At 38.6% G+C, this 19,641-nt stretch overlaps 2 protein-coding genes across 7 annotated transcripts in view; one reads left to right on the top strand and one right to left on the bottom strand.

Moving 5' to 3' along the window:
- The window catches only part of DNAJC24 (DnaJ heat shock protein family (Hsp40) member C24), a 69,002-nt gene extending 54,346 nt beyond the window's left edge, over positions 1-14,656 (top strand). The window contains exons 3-4 of the mRNA XM_087433058.1: positions 10,977-11,045; positions 14,257-14,656. Coding sequence (XP_087289184.1) covers positions 10,977-11,045; positions 14,257-14,387 — 200 coding nt within the window. The 3' untranslated portion in view covers positions 14,388-14,656. The remainder of the gene's footprint in view (positions 1-10,976; positions 11,046-14,256) is intronic.
- A 1,374-nt stretch (positions 14,657-16,030) lies between these two features.
- The window catches only part of IMMP1L (inner mitochondrial membrane peptidase subunit 1), an 82,905-nt gene continuing 79,294 nt past the window's right edge, over positions 16,031-19,641 (bottom strand). For 5 of the 6 annotated variants that reach the window (XR_015552642.1, XM_087433053.1, XM_087433057.1 and 2 more), the window contains 2 exons: positions 17,002-17,112; positions 16,031-16,198 (listed from right to left, as the gene is read on the bottom strand). Coding sequence is in view for 5 of the 6 variants with exons in the window: in XM_087433053.1 (XP_087289179.1) it covers positions 16,130-16,198; positions 17,002-17,112 (180 nt within the window). In the remaining variant the exon portion in view is untranslated. Of the gene's footprint in view, positions 16,199-17,001; positions 17,113-19,641 lie in introns of those variants that run through there. The other variant, XM_087433055.1, reaches the window with a different exon arrangement.

Here is a 19,641-nt window from a genome sequence, read left to right as displayed (position 1 = left end):
CTATGGTGCGTTCCAAATATTGTATAATCTTTTCATCTATTTAAAATTGTGTAACTCACCAATAAATTTTGAACAGGCAGTTATTAAATATAATTAAATTGCAGGCATTCACACAACAGAACAAAGGGAAGCATTCTCAGCAAGTGAACAAGAGACTAGTGAGACAGCTGAAGAAAATTTCATTAGGGTGGGGGGTGGATTTGAGTAGTTTCTTTTAGGCATTGACTTCTAGAAGAACAATACCAGCATACAGGAAGTAGAACATGCTTTTAAGAACAAAGACAAGTAAGTCCTTCTCCCCTGGACTTGCTTCCTTTGTCCCACAGTACTCTTGTTTTAAGCAAGAGTACATGAGTATACTACCTGAACCTACACTTACTAAATTTAGGTGGAATTCCAGGCTTCTTTGGACCTTCCATCTGTAGAGGAAGCTTTGGCCCAGGAAACAGCAATGGAACATCAACACAATATAGTTGTATTGTAGGGTTACTGAAATGTTTTGAAGTAATTCTTTAAGTTACCTATTACTCTGTTGCAAGCAATTAAAAACTAGATGACTAACAAACAGCCCCTAAGATGACTAATACATTGGACAGAGCTCTATTCTTTAAAGCACTTGAGCCTGATCTCATTTGAATGGAAGAACACCCTTGTATTAGTCTGCTCCATCTGCCATAACAAAATTCCATAGACTGGGGAGCTTAAACAACAGAAATTTATTTCTCTCAGTTCTGGAGGCTGAGGTGCCAGTGAGTACGGTTCCTGGTGAGATCTCTCGTCCTGGCTCGCAGACAGCCTCTTTCTCTCTGTGTCCTCATGTGATACTTTCCTTGTTATGTGCGCATGGAGAGAGACCTCTCTCCTCCTCCTCTTCTTTTTTTTTTGTGAGGAAGATCAGCCCTGAGCTAACATCCGTGCCAATCCTCCTCTTTTTGCTGAGGAAGACCGGCCCTGAGCTAACATCTATTGCCAATCCTCCTCGTTTTTTTTCCCTTTTTCTCCCCAAAGCCCCAGTACATAGTTGTATGTCATAGTTGCACATCCTTCTGGTTGCTGTATGTGGGACACCGCCTCAGCATGGCTGGACAAGCAGTGCATCAGTGCACACCCGGGATCCAAACCCCAGGCCGCCAGTAGCAGAGCTCACACACTTAACTGCTAAGCCACGGGGCTGGCCCCCTCTTCTTCTTCTTATGAGGCCACCACTTCTACCGGATTAGGACTCCACTCTTATGACCTCATTTAACCTTAATTACCTCCTAAAAGCCCTATCTCCAAATACAGTCACATTGGAGGTTAGGGCTTCAACATAGGAAGTTGAGGGGAACACAGTTCAGTCCATACCAGCGCTTCTGAAGTAGATAAGGAAGAGATAATTCAAGATACCTAAGATTGGAAGGTAGTAAAATATTACAACTAGGGTTCAAATACAGTTATTTTTACCTGTGTGCTGCCTTCTTTAGTTACAGATACAGTCATGCGCTGCATAATGATGTTTCAGTCAATGACAGACTGCATATACAATAGTGGTCCCATAAGATTAGTACCCTATAGCGAGGTCTGTAGTAGGCTATACCATCTAGATTTGTGTACGTACACTCTATGATGTTCACACAAGGACGAAATTGATTAATGAGGCATTTCTCAGAACACATCTCCATTGTTAAGCAACTCATGACTGTATAGTTTGACAAAAAATTTCCCACAAAATAGAGGTCACTAGTTGATCACAAGAAATTATCAAAACCAACTTCATTTTACACGTTATGTATTTGTGAAAAATAGGATAGATTTTGACTGTTTATAAGAAGTGGTATGTTCTGGATTTTTTAGTCAGCTGAAGTCAGGTAGCCTTAAAACTACTGCCAAAAATGGTAAGGTAGGGTTGTCCCTCTCCCCCCAGTTTTATTGAGAAATAACTGACATACTTCACTGTTTAAGGCACACAGCATGATGGTTTGCTTTACATATATTGTGAAATGATTACCACAGTAGGTTCAGCTAGCATCCATCATCTTGTATAGATACAATAAAAAAAAAGAAAAAAATTTCTCCTTGTGATGAGAACTCTTAGAATCTGTTCTCTTAACTTTCATATATATCCTACAGCAGTGTTAGCTATAGTTATCATGAGGTACATTACATCCCTAGTTCTTATTTATCTTACAACTGGAAGTTTGTACCTTTTGACCAACTTCCTCCAATTCCCCCTCCCTACTCTATCCTACTCTATGTCAGATCATACAGTATTTGTCTTTCTCGTTCACTTAGCGTAATGCCTTCAGGGTCCATCCATGTTGTGGCAAATGGTAGGATTTCCTTATTTCCTATGGCTGAATAATATTCCCTTGTATATATATTTACTACAACTTCTTCATTCATTCATCCATCAGTGGACACGTATGTTGTTTCTGTGTCTTGGCTATTGTGAATATTGCTGCTATGAAGGTGCAGATAGCTCTTCAACATAGTGTTTTTGTTTTCTGTGGCTATATTCCTGGAAGTGGGATTGTGGGATGATATGGTATTTCTATTTTTAATTTTTTGAGGATCCTCCATACTATTTTCCATAGTGACTACACCAATTTACAATCCCACCAACACTGCACAAGTGCCTCCTTTTCTCCACATTTGTTATCTCTTGCCTGTTTTTCTTCATCTTTTTTTTTATTGTGAAATTTTTGTATATTATTGTTCGTCAGTCACCATATAAATGCATCCCTTCATCCCTTGTGCCCATCCCCCACCCCCCTTGCCCCTGGTAACCACCAATCAGTTTTACCTGTCCGTGTTTATCTTCCACATATGAGTGAAATCATGCAGTGTTTGTCTTGCTCTTTCTGGCTTATTTCGCTTAACATAATACCCTCCAGGTCCATCCATGTTGTTGCAACTGGGATGATTTTGTCTATTTTTATGGCTGAGTAGTAGTCCATGGTATATATATACCACATCTTCTTTATCCAATCATCAGTCGAGGGACACTTGGGTTGCTTCCATGTCTTGGCTATAGTGAATAATGCTGCAGTGAACATAGGGGTGCACGAGCCTCTTTGGATTGTTGATTTCAGGTTCGTTGGATAGATTCCCAGTAGTGGCATAGCTAGATCCTAAGGTATTTCTATTTTTAATTTTTTGAGGAATCTCCATACTGTTTTCCATAGAGGCTGCACCAGTTTGCATTCTCACCAGCAGTGAATTAGGGTTCCCATTTCCCCACAGCCTCTCCAGCATTTGTTGCTTTTTGTCTTGGTGATTATAGCCACTCTAACGGGTGTAAGATGATATCTTAGTGTTGTTTTGATTTGCATTTCCCTGATGATTAGTGATGTTGAGCATCTTTTCATGTGCCTATTGGCCATCTGTATATCTTCTTTGGAGAAGTGTCTGTTCATTTCCTCTGCCCATTGTTTGATTGGGTTGTTTTTTTGTTGTTCAGTTGTGTGAGTTCTTTATATATTATGGAGATTAACCCCTTGTTGCATATATGGTTTGCAAACATTTTTTCCCAGCTGTTGGGTTGCCTGTTCATTTTGATCCTGGTTTCATTTGCCTTGTAGAAGCTCTTTAATCTGATGAAGTCCCACTTGTTTATTTTTTCTTTTGTTTCCCTTGTCTGAGTAGACATGGAATTTGAAAAGATTCCTTTATAGCTGATGACGAGTAGTGTAGTACCTATATTTTCCTCCAGGAGTTTTATAGTTTCAGGTCTCACCTTCAGGTCTTTGATCCATTTTGAGTTAATTTTTGTGTAGGGCAAAAGAAGATGGTCTACTTTCATTCTTTTGCAAGTGACTGTCCAGTTTTCCCAGGACCATTTATTGAAGACACTTTCCTTTCTCCGTTGTATGTTCTTAGCTCCTTTGTCAAAGATTTGTTGCCTATAGATGTGAGCTTTTATTTCTGGACTTTCAATTCTGTTCCATTGATCTGTGTGTGTGTTTTTGTACCAGTACCATGCTGTTTTAATTGCTGTCACTTTGTAGTATGTTTTGAAGTCAGGGATTGGGATACCTCCAGCTTTATTCTTTTTTCTCAGGATTGCTTTAGCTATTCGGGGTCTTTTGTTGCCCCATATGAATTTTAGTATTCTTTGTTCTATTTCCGTGAAGAATGTCCATGGGATTCTGATGGGGATTGCATTGAATCTGTAGATTGCTTTAGGTAGTATGGACATTTTAACTATGTTTATTCTTACAATCCAAGTGCATGGAATGTTTTTCCATTTCTTTATGTCATCATTGATTTCACTCAGTAATGTCTTATAGTTTTCATTGAATAGGACTTTCACTTCCTTGGTTAAATTTATTCCTAGATATATTATTCTTTTTGTTGCAATTGTAAATGGGATTGTTTTCTTGAGTTCTCTTTCTGTTAATTTGTTGTTGGTATATAGAAATGCAACTGATTTCTATAAGTTGATTTTGTATCCTGCAACTTTGCTGTAGTTGTTGATTATTTTTAATAGTTTTCCAATGAATTCTTTACGGTTTTCTATATATAAGATCACGTCATCTGCAAACAGGGAGAGTTTCACTTCTTTGTTGCCTATTTGGATTCCTTTTATTCCTTTTTCTTGCCTAATTGCTCTGGCCAGAACTCTCCAGTACTATGTTGAATAAGAGTGGTGAGAGTGGGCACCCTTCTTGTCCCTGTTTTCAGAGGGATGGCTTTCAGTTTTTCCCTGAGTATGATATTGGCTGTGGGTTTGTCATAAATAGGCTTTATTATGTTAAGGTACTTTCCTTGTATACCCATTTGTTGAGAGTTTTTATCATAAATGGATGTTGGATCTTGTCAAATGCCTTCTCTGCATCTACTGAGATGATCATATGTGTTTTATTCCTTGTTTTGTTAATGTGGTGTATTACATTGATTGATTTGCAGATGTTGAACCATCCGTGTGTCCCTGGTATAAATCCCACGTGATCATGGTGTATGATCTTTTTAATGTATTGCTGTATTTGGTTTGCCAATATTTTGTTGAGGATTTTTGCGTCTATGTTCATCAGGGATATTGGTCTGTAATTTTCCTTCTTAGTATCGTTTTTGTCTGGCTTTGGTATCAGGGTGATGTTGGCCTCATAGAATGTGTTGGGAAGTGTTCCATCCTCCTCTATTTTTTGGAATAGTTTGAGAAGGACAGGTGTTACATCTTCTTTGAATGTTTGATAAAATTCCCCAGAGAAGCCATCTGGTCCTGGACTCTTATTTTTTGGGATGTTTTGGATTACTGTTTCAATCTCTTTACTTGTGATTGGTCTATTCAGGTACCCTGTTTCTTCTTGATTCAGTTTTGGGAGGTTGTATGAGTCTAAAAATTTATCCAGTTCTTGTAGATTGTCCAGTTTGTTGGCATATAGTTTTTCATAGTATTCTCTTATAATCTTTTGTATTTCTCTGGTATCCATTGTAATTTCTCCTTTTTCATTTCTAATTTTATTTATTTGAGCCTTCTTTCTTTTTTTCTTCGTGAGTCTGGCTAAGGGTTTGTCAATTTTGTTTATCTTATCAGAGAACCAGTTCTTTGTTTCATTGATCCTTTCTACTGTTTTTTTATTTCAATTTCATTTATTTCTGCTCTGATTTTTATTATTTCCTCCCTTCTGCTAACATTAGGCTTTATTTGTTCTTCTTTTTCTAATTCTGTTAGGCATAGTTTGAAGTTGCTTATTTGGGCTTTTTCTTGTTTGTTAAGGTGGGCCTGTATTGCTATGAGTTTCCCTCTCAGGACTGCTTTTGCTGCATCCCATATGAGTTGGCATGGTGTATTTTCGTTTTCATTTGTCTCCAGATATGATTTGATTTCTCCTTTAATTTCATTGATGATCCATTGGTTATTTAGTAGCATGTTGTTGAGTCTCCACAACTTTGTTTCTCAAGTTTTTTTCTTGTAGTTGATTTCTAGCTTCTTGGTGTTATGGTCGGAAAAGATGCTTATTATGATTTCAATCTTCTTAAATTTGTATAAGCATGCCTTGTTTCCCAACATATGGTCTATTCATGAGAATGTCCATGCGCGCTTGAGAAGAATGTGTAATCTGCTGTGTTTGGATGGAGTGCTCTATATGTATCTATTAGTCCATCTTGTCAGGTTTTTCGTTTAAGACCATTATTTCCTTATTGATTTTCTGTCTGGATGATCTATCTGTTGAGGAAAGTGGAGTGTTAAGATCCCCTGCTATTATTGTGTTGTTGCTAATATCTCCTTTTAGGTTTGTTAATAGTTGTTTTATGTACCTTGGTGCTCCTATGTTAGGTGCATATATATTTAAAAGTGATATGTCTTCTTGCTGGAGTGTCCCTTCTATCAATATATATTGCTTCTCTTTGTCTCTCATTACCTGTTTTATTTTGAAGTCTACTTTGTCTAATATAAGATGGCAACACCTGCTTTCTTTTGTTTGCCATTAGCTTCAAGTACTGTCTTCCATCTTTTCACTCTGAGCCTGTGTTTGTCTTTAGAGCTGAGATATGTTTCCTGGAGGCAGCATGTTGTTGGGTCTTGTTTTTTAATCCATCCCACTACTCTGTGTCTTTTGATTGGAGAGTTCAGTCTGTTTACATTTAGGGTAATTATTGATATATGGGGGTTTATTGTTGCTTTTTTATCACTCATTTTCCAGTTCTTTTGAATTTGTTTCTTGACCAGTGTGTTTTGGACTACCAATTCAGTTTGGTAGTTCTGTATGGGGGTTCTCTTAGTTTTCTCTTTCTTTATCGTGTGTGACTCTGTTCTGATTATTTGGTTAGTGGTTACCATGAGGTTTGTATAAAAAATCTCATAGATGTGATAGTCCATTTTTTGATGTCTTCTTATTCCCTTAGACTAAGTTGATTCGATCCCTTTCCTCTTCCTCTTCTAAGTTATTGTTGTCACATCTTATTCCTTCTTGTGTTGTGAGTTTGTGTTTAACGTGATGAGGTTATATTTATTTTTGGTGCTCACCTTCCCTTGATCTTTGGTTTTATAATTAAGTGTTTGCTAATCTATTTTGATAGAAAGCTGCAATTTTTCTGGTTTTGTCGACCTATTTTCCTCCTTGTTCAAAACTTTGAATCCCCTTTCTCTTTTTTTCCTTAGGCATGAGGGCCTTCTTGAGCACTTCTTGTAATGGAGGTCTTTTGGCAATGAACTCCCTTAGCTTTTGTTCTTCTGGTATAGTTATTATTTCTCCATCATATCTGAAAGATATTTTTGCTGGATAGAGTATTCTTGGCTGAAAGTTTTTGTCCTTCAGAATTTTGAATATATCATTCCACTCTCTCCTAGCCTGTAGTTTCTGTTGAGAAATCGGCTGAGAGCCTGATAGGAATTCCTTTGTACATTATTTTTTTTTGTCTAGCTGCCCGTAGTATTTTTTCTTTGTGATTGACTTTTGCCAGCTTTATTACTATATACCTGGGAGAGGGTCTTCTCATGTTGATATATTTAGGAGATCTATTTATTTCAATCACTGGTATTTCCAGCTCCTTCTCCAGGTTTGGGAAGTTCTCAGCTATTATTTCTTTGAACAAGTTCTCTGCTCCTTTTTCCCTCTCTTCTCCCTCTGGAATACATATAATCCTTATGTTGGATTTCCTAATTGAGTCAGATATTTCTCGGAGAGTTTCTTCATTTCTTTTTAAAAGAGTCTTAGTTCTCTTTCCTCCTCCATCTGGAGCATTTCTGCATTGCTGCCCTCAATATTACTTATTCTTTCCTCCATATTGTCAGCTCTGATGCTTAAGGCGTCCAGATTTGTCTTTATCTCCTCTATTGTGTTTTTCGTCTCAAAGATTTCTAATTGGTTTTTCTCTATAGTTTCAGTCTCTCTTGTGAAGAAACTCCTGATTTCATTGAATTGATTTATTTATTTTTTGTGAGGAAGATCAGCCCTGAGCTAACATCCATGCTAATCCTCCTTTTTTTGCTGAGAAAGACTGGCTCTGAGCTAACATCTATTGCCAATCCTCCTCCTTTTTTTTTCCCCCCAAAGCCCCCGTAGATAGTTGTACGTCATAGTTGCACGTCCTTCTAGTTGCTGCATGTGGGACGCGGCCTCAGCACGGCCGGAGAAGCGGTGCCTCGGTGCGCACCCGGGATCCGAACCCGGGCCGCCAGCAGCGGAGCCCGCACACTTAACCGCTAAGCCATGGGGCCAGCCCCTTATTATGGCTATTATGAATTCTCTGTCACTAAGGTTATACATTTCTGTGCTTTCGGGGTTTATTTGTGGGTGCTTGTTATTTTCCTGTTGGTCTGGAGATTTAATATATTTTTGCATAGTGCCTGTCAGTGTTGGCTTATTTTTCCTCATAGTGAAAATATATGATTGCAGTTTCCTCTTGGCACCACTGGGTGGGGGTCAAGGGCTGTGTATTCTGTGCCTGCCTCCATCCTGCAGGCACTCTGGTCGGCCCCCAGCTGAGCTGAGGTGTGGCTGAGCTGAAGCACAGCTGATCTGAAGTGAGGCTGAGCGGAGGCTGCTGGGGGTGAAGCGTTGGAGCAGCTGGAGCTGGAACGTGGGAACAGCTGGGATTGGAGCACAGCTAGGCCAAAGCAGCTGGGGCTCCGGTGCAGGTGGGTTGAAGCAGCTGCAGCTGAAGTGCAGCTGGGCTGAAGAAGCAGGAGTTGGAGCACCGTTGGGCCAAAGAAGCTGGAACTAGAGTGCGGCTGGGCCGAAGTTACTGGTGCCAAGCCAGCTGGAGCCTGAGCATGGCCAAGCTGAAGCAGCTGGAGCAGGGGCGGGGGGGTGGTTGTCGAGCCGAAGGTGCTGGGTGCAGGGTGTGGTCGAGCTGATGCAGCTGGGGCCGTGGTGCGGTGGAGCTGGAGCAGCTGGTGCTGTGGCGTGGTGGGGCCTGAGCTGCAGCCACCTCTGGTGCAGGGCCGCAGGCACACCCTGCCACTGGTGGGGCCTGTGCACCTGGGGGCCGCTGCCTCTGGTGGGGCGTGTGGTCATGCTGCTGCTGCTGGGGGGTCTGGGGGCCTCTGCCTCTGGTGCTGGGGTGGGGGCATGCCACCGCCACTGGTGGGACCCAGGTGCCTGGGGGCCGCTGCCTCTGGGGGCGGGGCCAAGCTGAAGCACTGCTGTGCGGAAGCACCAGGTGGGCGGAAAGGGGAGGGGCACTTACTTTTGCCTCCTCGATCTCAGAGGTTTCTTGTCTCACTGTTGCTCTCTGCTCTCCTGAGGGGCTAGCTTGTTGAAAGTAGCCTCGCAACATTTCCACTCCCTCCGTAGGGGGATTCCCCATAGGCTGTGAGGGGTCTTGGAGAGCTCCGGTTTTCCCCACAGATAGCAACCCCTCTCCCCGCTCTGAGAGCCGCGTGGTCTCAGTCTCTGGGTCGCAGTCCTTGGGGAAGGAAGGGAGCTCCTCTTACCTCTTTCCACTTTGGGAATTCCAGCCCCTCAGTCCTTGGGTGTATGGCTGCCTGGGTGCCTCAGACATCCCCTGTGTGGTGTGAGTAGCTTCTGTTGGAATATGAATGTCCTTTTTGTTGTGTCTTAGAGGGGGAGAGTTCAGTAGGGAAGCTCACTCTGCCATGATGCTGACGTCACCTCCTCTCTTGCCTTTTGTGATGGTGGCCACTTTAACAAGCATGAGGTGATATCTCATTATGGTTTTGATTTGCATTTCTCTAATGACTAGTGATACAGAGCATCTTGTCATATACCTGTTAGCTTTTCATGTATCTTTTCTAGAGAAATGTCTATTCAGATCCTCTGCCTGCCCATTTTTAATTTTCTTTTTTTTTTGCTGAGTTGTACGAGTTCTTTATATATATTGGGTATTAAACCCCTTATCGGATATGTAGTTTGTAAATATTCTTTCCCATTCTGTAGGTTGTCTTTTCACTTTGTTGATGGATTCTTTTGCTGTGCAGAAGCTTTTTAGTTTGATGTGCTCCCACTTGTTTATCTTTTATTTTGCTTGTGCTTTAGATGTTGTATCCAAAAAATCATTACCAAGACGCAGGTCAAGGAGCTTTATTCCTGTTTTCTTCTAGGAGCTTTATGGTTTCAGGTCTGAAGTTCAAGTCTTTAATCCATTTCGAATTAATTTTTGTGAGTGGTGTAAGATAGGGGTCTAGTTTCATTCTCTTTTATGTGAATATCCAATTGTCCCAGCACCATTTATTGAAGAGACTTTTCTCCATTGGGTATTCTTGGCTTCCTTGTCAAATATTAGTTGACCATACATGCTTGGGTTTTTTTTCTGGGCTCTCAGTTCTGCTCCACTGGTCTGTTTGTTTTTATGCCAGTATCATACTGTTTTGATGACTAGCTTATAGCATAGCTTGAAATCAGGAAGCGTCATGCCTCCTGTTTTGTTCCTCTTTCTCGGGATTGCTTTGGCTATTTTGGGTCTTTTGTGGTTCCATATAAATTTTAGGAGTGTTTTTTTCTATTTCTGTGCAAAATGCCACTGGCATCTGGATAGGGATTGCATTCAATGTATACATGGCCTTTGGTAGTTTTGAAATTTTAATAATATTAGTTCTTCCAATCCATGAACACTGGATACCTTTCCATTTATTTGTGTCTTCAATTTCTTTCGTCAGTCTTGTAGTTTTTAGGGTCAAGATCTTTCACCTGCTTAGTTAAATTTATTCCTAAGTATTTTATTGTTTTTGATACTATTATAAATGGGATCGATTTATTTTCTCAGAAAATTTGTTGTCAGTGTATAGAAATGCTACTGATTTTTACATGTTCATGTTGTATGCTGCAACTTTACAGAACTCATTGATTAAATCTAATGATGTTTTGGTTGAGTCTTTAGGATTTTCTATATATGTCATCTGCAAATAGAGACAGTTTTACTTCTTCCTTCCAATTCTGATACCTTTTATTTATTTTTCTTCCCTGATTGGTAAGCTAAGTTTTTAAATGGTAAGTAAATTAGAATTGTAGTGACGAGACTGGCGTTGCCTTCTCAGCATTCTTCATGCTTATGATTCAAGTATCAAAATTGTCTCATTTTATATTTTACAGAAGATCATCTAAGAAATATGGGACCAGTAGATGCTCAAGTATATCTTGAAGAAATGTCTTGGAATGAAGGTTGGAATTTTTTTTTCTCTTGACTATAGTGAAGAAAAACATCAGCAATTTTCTATAGGAAAAAAAACCCACATAGGATATTTGGAAATCTTAAGAAGAAATAATAGCTTGGCTCACTATATACATGTGGGTGTTTTTGTTTGGAATATTTTTGTTTCATTCTAAACTTCAATTGTTGATGTTCCCACACATGACTCATTTCCAGTTATTGGTCTATTCTAATTAGATGTTAGGTACATAAGGTTTTCTTTTTTAAACTACTTTGGTTTACTCTTCATCTGTGTAATATGGGAAATAAAGTCAAAGATCATTTTTTCCATCTTTCCTGTGTTGACATTTGAGATGAATTCCTATTAGGACATCTGTTTCTTTCTGTGGTATCATAAACTGTCAGGGCAGGGCTTTTCAGGTCATATTCTTCTACCTGGAACCTGAGTTTTACCCTCACTTTGATTACATCTTAGGAGGAAGAGAAAAATCTGTCACTCTCTTTACCCTCCATGACATCATGTTTTTTTCCTTTTCCTGTTACTAGAATTTTAAAACCTAAGTCTAATTTCTCCATTTTTCTGATATTCTGTGAATTGCTCTGGTTAGACATTAAGTGGGGAAAATGCCTTTTACTAAATGGAAGCCATCAGTACCACACTTGTATGTTTCTCTGGGCAAATGAAGAGAACCTTACTATTTCCTAGAATTTTTATATACTTTTAACCCTATAACTTTACTGTTCAGCCTGGGGTACAGATTCCCTAAAAATTTACTGAGTGTGGATAGGCAAGAGGATAAACAGCCCATCCTTCCTGAAACCAAGTTTACTGGAATATTTTTTAATGGCAAATTCTTAGTGCTCTTAGGAAGTTGGGTCACAAGCTATATTGACATAGAAGGGGAATCACGTTTTTGCCTATGGGCTACTCTGCTCCTAAACCGCCAAATGAAATCCTAGAATAGAAATTCTTATTTGCAGTGAGTGATTGGGAAACCTGGGGTTTTGTGTAACTGGGGCTCTCTGTGGCGGTGATAGCTTCATCAGAGTAAGCGGAGAGCCACTGCTGTAGAAGTAGGACACACTAGTGACATGGGTTGTCACTGCTGGTGCGTGAGAGGGATAGACTAGAACCTGCCCAGCAAAATATGTTATTTGAAAATATAGTATTGCTACCTTATCAATCAGTGTATGTGTACTGTTTGATCTCTTATTAGACAAATTAGTTCTTCTTGCTGTGGTTGATATGACTAATATATTTTGTTTCCTACTGATTCCTGATAATGTGAAAATAGTGAAAACCGGTTTTTGTAATTTTTCCGTCTTCAGTAACCCTTTAAAAATATAATTAATATAAGATTTTATTTTAAATTAATAATATGGATTGGTGGTTCAAGCACCTGTTCAGTCAACAAATATATGAGCTTTCTGAGACAAGTGAAAATACCAAGATATTGAAGCAAATGTACAACATAAAATCGTCAAGAGTTATCAAACGTGTTAGTGTCCTTTAGACTCTTTAGACATATCAGCTTCCTAATCCAAGGACAGTATGAAGTGATGCATTTAATTATGCTTAATGGGCATCCCTGAAGAGCTGCTCAGACTGACGTGAACCTTTCCTCTTCTGGGTAGTCGTCATGCAACCTGGTCATTTCATGTGTCTTCACTCGGTATATTTTAAATGATTTCTTTATTAAGTGATGGTAGAATACTATAAGAAATATAACAAGGTGTGAGTTTTTAGTGAGCATTAACATTTGGAATCATCTATGACAAAACTGTGCCCTCTGCATCATTTACCAAGCACGTCACCTCAGATTGTCTCTCACTGTTCAATGAGGTGGTAAAAAAACGAGGGAGATTTAACTTAAGAAAACCATTGCTTAGAATATGTACATTTTTAGGCAATTTAATAATAAAACAATTCACTTTGAAAGCATGCTCCACTACATATATATGTTGGCTCAGGGAAGATGCTAACATTTTTAAATTTAAGTTTAAATTATTTTTCTTTATGGAGAAAAAAGGCATTGTGGTGAAAAATAAACACCAGGATTGGGCAAATGAATTCATGTTTTCCTTACTGATAAAAAAAAAGAAAGAAACTCTTAAAGTTGGCTTATTTAATTGGTGATTTTTCCTAGGCTGAACTTATTAGAGAACAAATACAAAGCAATTGAATTTTGCTTTTCTTCCTTCTCTTCCCTCTCTCCCTTTCTTCCTTTCTTCTTTTACTGGCATATGATGAGATCTCTCCCTTTCTTCCTTTCTTCTTTTACTGGCATATGATGAGATCTAAGTGCTAAGAAATGAAGTTTGAGCATTGAAGGAAGATATTTGATGGCAGGAATTCAAGTCTCCTAAGGCTTAGTTCATTTATCCCTAATAAAAAATTATGACAGTAGTAAAATAATGTGATCAGTCATGATTTTTCTTTGACAGTCACTTCTCAGTGACAGTAAACTGGAATGACCAGTGGATCAGAGATTCTGTCAAAGGACACAAGCATTTCAACTTCCCAGGAAGAAGATACACTGAATAAAATCCGCACCAGCAGGCTGAACGTCGCACCACTTTGCCCCCTTCAGGCATCTCACTTCACCGATTGTTCTCTTGTTCACAGATCAAACCAAACAAACAGGTACACACACATATCCCACAGAAAAAAACACCATAGTGTGTGTTTACATATTTCGGTCAGGATTCTTGAAGCAGTGTGATACCAGATCAGACAGTATTCAGATGCTGAAGTTGATAATAAACAATCAAGTTAGTCGAGTTTTCTCTAGAAGAATGTGTTCAGGCAAAAGTGTGCTCCTTAACAGTAAGACAGGTAGGGCTCTTTTCCTTTTTCCTTCACTGTAATATTTTAGACAAACACATTGTTGAGAATAATGTAAAATTTATATGAAAATTAACAAGACTTCGAATGAATTTCATGGGTTGCTTCTGAGCATCTGCTCTCCCCCAGGATCTTTGGACTGTTGATTCATAGCTTCAATCCATCTCTTCTACAGATCAAGATTCTTTGGTAGATAATTTTTAGAAACATTGCCCCTATACAAGAAATTTTTTCAGGTTCTTATTTGAATACATTTTATATTTGCTGAGCTTCTTTCTTTTGTTTTGCAATTTCTTTGGAATACACTGACTTTTTAAAAAACGGTGTTAAAGTAATTACTTGTAAGCATTTGAAGCATTATTTTGTTTTCTTTGCAGATGATCACTCTTTTTCTCTGAGTTGCCGATGTGGTGGAAAATACCGTGTTTCCAAGGACGAAGCAGAAGAAGTTACCCTGATTTCTTGTGATACATGTTCACTAATTATAGAACTCCTTCATTATAGCTGAAATTGTTCACTAAATGGAAGCCTTTAACTGTATATTCAGACACATAGAGGAGAGTTCATTCCAACTTTGTCCTTTCAAGCAAATGTATAAAGCTGAAAAAAAAGAGGTAGGATTCTTTTTTTGTCAGCTCTGTTATTTGCAGAGAAAATAGAAGGTGGTCGAGCAAAGGCCACCCCAGACTAATAGAAAACTAATTTAGTTATTTATATGTATTTATGTTTACAGATCACCAAATAAGGGGACTTGAATTATAAATTATATTTAGTGAATTCCCATCTGAGAGCTTTATTATTGGTTCATTTTCTCCTTGGTACAAAATAAGAATTTTCCTTTTCTTCATGCACTCTATGATGTTCGCACAACGATGAGATCACTTAACGACACATTTCTCAGAACACATCCCCTCGTTTAAGTGATGCACGACTGTAGTTACTAAGTTTCTAAAGTAACATGATATTTCTAGCTGCTAAAGTTATAGGCCTATTGTACAACTATCTCTGATTCTCAGGTCATTAGAATTAAATTAGAATCTTTGTGAATAACATGTGAGCCTAGTTCTCCATAATGAAGGTTGGATAAATTCATGAAATTATTTCAGAGTGAATAAAGAAGGTGAAGTGGCAGATAGCTTTGGAGTCAGAAGACTTGACTTGACTCCAATCCAGATTCTTATTTCCAGATTCTTCATGTGGCTATATAAGTAAGCTCTCGAACACTGCCATTTTGAACTTTAAATGTAATTTAGGAAATGCGCACCACTCATCAAGCCATGCTGTGATGGCATCCCACATATAAAGTAGAGAAGGATTGGCAGCAGATGTTAGCTCAGGGCTAATCTTCCTCTCCAAAAAAAAAAAAAAAGGTGCATTACTTTCTGTTTCTGATGTTTAAAATACAGTATTAAATGCCTATATTTATGAATAAGGAACCACTGCATTGCTGATAAGATGAAATTGACTATTATTGATCATAGTAGACTGTAAAGATTTTATTTTTCTATATTCTTAACATTATGTACAGTGTAAGTCAGAACTCATTTAAACAACTTGCAGGAATCCTTTCCTTTATGGGTCACTGAAACTTTCTTGATTTCGAGTGAGTGAGCCGTGCATTCGACTCAGCAGCTTTTATGAGGTTGAACTCTTGGTGTTTGTTACTGGACTTATACATAAGGCAGGGTACTGCTCTGACTTGCAAATGTAGCTAAAATATGAGGCATATTCAAGAGGAGTAATAATTATACCTACAAAACAAAAAATTCAAAAGTGAGGCGGTCATCCAGGTTTCCCCCCCCTAAAAATATTTTTATATCATAAAATTTAGATGACTTATTTTGGATTACATTTTTATTCATGTATTTTGAACTAATATAGCTTGCAGAGTGTGTGTTGCTTATTGTTTACATTTAACAATTAAAAGTAAAACTGGGGGCTGGCCAGGTGGTGTAGTGGTTAAGGTTTTCGTGCTCTGCTTCGGTGGCCCAGGGTTTGCAGGTTCGAATCCTGGGCGTGGACCTATGCACTGCTCATCAAGCCGTGCTGTGGCAGCGTCCCACGTACAAAAATAGAGGAATATTGGCACAGGTGTTAGCTCAGGGTGAATCTCCCTCACCAAAAATAAATAATAATAAAACTAACTAAAACTGAATAGCAAATAGTTTATTAGTAAATACATGGTTTCAGTGGCAATAATAAATTCACTTGAGCAGGAGACAATAATCAAATCAAAAGAATAAATGCTTGCTAATCATCAGAAAATCTGTGGCCATTAGGGCTGTCACGTAGAAATCCAAAATCACTCAGAGGCCAAATCTGTGAAATCAAATGGGATTGAAGACAATTAATGAAAGTGATGTTATAGCATTGTTGAATTCCCTTTGTTTCATTCATCCCTTTTCTCTATGCCAGATAATTAAACACGTTCTCCTTATTCTTCAGTCAAGAACACATTTTCTACAGGAAAATAAGACTTTAGAAAGTAAACGTGTGTGTACATATTTAAACTCAAACATTATACAAGAAACTATATGTGTGTGGCATGTGTATATATGTGTGAATGTGTGTCTTCTTTTACTAAAACCTTCCAATCTAAGTACCTGAATATAACATCTGCTCAAGTGTAAAGAATCTTGTAAATTATCCAACTGCCCCAAGTACTCGGGTCTGTTTCTCTCCTTACTACTTGTGACAAAAAGGAGGAGCCAGTGAAAACAACGCTCCTTCCTCCGAATGGTACTGACTACAGCCATGATCCTCGCTGTCTCCCTCACTGCACTGGACAGGCGGTCTCACGCTAGAGGCTCTTCTGCAAATGCATAGGAATATGGTTGTAAAAGTGGTATGAGAATAAATTTTTGGAAGTTCAAATTAAAGGCTTCTTATGCTACAACTAAGGTAGTCTGAACTTGATTATCAGACAATAAATTATTCTCAATTACCCATCTCAGTGGGGAGGGGGTGATGTTTACAGCTGTGAAGGCCAACATGTTATAAGATGCAGTCACTGCAACAGCCACGTTCACTGACAGCCAGAAGATTTCAAAGTTCATTTTGAAAGACACTTTTTTTTTTCCAGCTCAGAAAAGAAAGCCTACATTTTCATCAGAAAACAGTACCTTAAAGAAGATACGTCCTTTTATTAGTCCATATGGAATAGGTCCATAGTACCTAGAATCTGTAGAATTCTGTAGATTATCACCTTCTAACCAAACATGACCTGTTGGCACCTAGAATTAGAGAAGAAAAGCAGCCCTTTAAAAAAGAAAAAGACAATTTGGGTACAATCTTTTTTGCCACATGGTTCCCAAACATTAATTTGTTACACAAACTCCGAACTGAGATTATAAGAGATCAAAACAGTATGACAGGGTCATTAATTTAATAGACTTCAACAGAGGTCATTAGGATGCTGACTGAAAATGTGCCCTCCTGTCTCAGGAACAGCATAAGCAGGGCAGCCACTGCTCAGCAACATCCTGGGGCCAATACCAAGGCCAGACCTATTAGAATGCTCATGATGAACTAAATGGTAATTGATTGTGACATCAATTACAAATAATCTCATCATTTTATTGGAGTGGGCCTGTCAGAATTCTAATTAAGACCCTTGTTCTGCTTTTGTACAGGCCGTATCTTCAATGCATTATACTTCAATAATGACCATCAAGAACCAGAAAGACCTATTATGAAATCATCAGTTGTAAAATTAATGATGGTGACCTTCTACTAAATGAAAAGACCTTAACTCCTCTATGTCCTATATATTAATTGGTAAATAAGAGTTTAAATTTTTACTCAATGACAATCACAAGCATGTTTAGAACAGAACACATTACTTAAAAAATAATGCCTTCTGTGATATGAGACATTTGCCCATTAATATCTGTCCCATATAAACTTCAAAAATTACTCTCCAGCAACAATCTTTAAAATTGCATTTTGAAAGTTTTTATTTTACAGTTTTTGTTACCCAAGAAAGTTGAATTATTGACCAGACCAAAATGACCTATTGGGAAGGAATTAATTTTCACTGTTCTTTTGACTAGCAATTGGAAACCTTATGTGAAGGAAAATATTCCTAAAGGGTTTAATAAGAAATGATTGCATTTGTTTTCAAATGTCACAAATTACTTTTCTTCAAAAGAAAGACCATTTTTTAGAGCAGTTTTAGGTTCACAGCACAATTGGAGAGGGAGGTACAGAGCTTTCCCATATACCTCCTGCCCCCCATAGGCACAGCCTCCCCCATTATTGACATCCCCCACCAGATGGCACATCTGTTACCAAGGATGAACCTACATTGATGTCATAATCACCCAGAGTCCACAGTTTACCTCAGGGTTAACTCTTGGTGCTGTACATTCTATGGGTGTGGACAAACGTATGATGCCATGTCTCCACCCTTCTAGTATCACAGAGAGGCTTTTCAGTGCCCTAGAAATGCTCTGTGCTCTGCCTATTCATTCTACCCACCCCTGCCCCACATTACCTTTTGGAAAAACAAATTTATACAAGCATGTAAAATTTGAATCTTACTTTACATCAGAGATTATATAATTTTGGAATGTCTTATATCATGTAGAATATTTGCCAAGAATGAATAAAGTTAATTATTTTCATTTAGATACACTTAAATGTTAAATCTGCCTATTTGTAGAGAAAGGACAAAAGTTTCCTGAAAGACTATCAGATAAGATCACTCACTTTTATTAGGGGAACTAGTTATAGGTTCTAGGGCCAACAGCAAGTCTAGTTCCTACTTATATAATAAGTGGATTTGTGTGCAGTGAAGCCTAAGTGCTCAAGTAGAGAAATGAATAAACAGTTTTTGGAAAAGCCATGTTATTAGCATATCCTGAAGTACTGCCTTGGGAGAAGCTATAATGTCAACATCTTTCATGTTTAAATTTCCATAGTTTCTCCTTAATATGAGTTTGAGTTCTAAAAATAGATAATATATATGAATAGTTACATAAAATCATCAAGATAGAGACACCAGTAAAAGCAGAGAAAAAATTCTAAAAACCAATAAGGCAGCATACTTAGAATCAAGGAAGGTCTTTCTCTGCCCATCTCATGGCCACAAACCAGCATCCAGTGTCCACTCCATTTCTCCACGAAGCTCTCCCCAGCCCTGCCTGCCTGCACCAAATCCTCTCGACTGTTTACAGCACCTGCCATGTTCAAGTTGGCCTTGTCTGGGGCCCTGGATTATAACATCGTATCACCTGCTTGGCTTCTGTGTAAGTCTTACCTATTTTATGACAGAATAAGCCAACAGAGTAATCATGTCATGATCTTAATTCTTTATAAACCAAAGTAAGCAGAAATTCTTGAAAAGTGCAATCACTTGTGTGTCAGTTATGACTGAAGTTTCTTCCAAATTAGCTAAATGCAGTGATGAAGTATTTTATCTCTGGTATAATAAAATTAACAAGTACAGAAAGGAGTCTGCTTAGAGAACGCCAAACACATCCCTGAAGACTTTGGAGGGTGTGACCTGGGCTGTCTACTCCTGGTCCCTGATTGCAGGGGTGGAGCAAAGGGAGGAAGAGGAAGAGTGACACAAACCAGTGTGTATATAGGACCTTCTGGTTTAAGGAAAAAAACCCTCATTTGATCCTTACGACAACCTGTGAAGTCTGTCAGTGATATTTCCTAGAAGCAGCAGCAGCAGGTGCAGATAGGGGACATACCACTTCCTCACCTGGAGCCCACACTTGGGAATAACCCCTGTGCCGGCACAGGCACCAAAG

The sequence above is a fragment of the Ceratotherium simum genome, chromosome 7 (genome assembly GCF_057802395.1).
Source record: "Ceratotherium simum simum isolate JZ-2026a chromosome 7, ASM5780239v1, whole genome shotgun sequence".
NCBI lineage: Eukaryota > Metazoa > Chordata > Mammalia > Perissodactyla > Rhinocerotidae > Ceratotherium > Ceratotherium simum.
The sequence above is the reverse complement of the archived record's forward strand: the minus strand, read 5'-3'. Positions and strand labels throughout refer to the sequence as shown.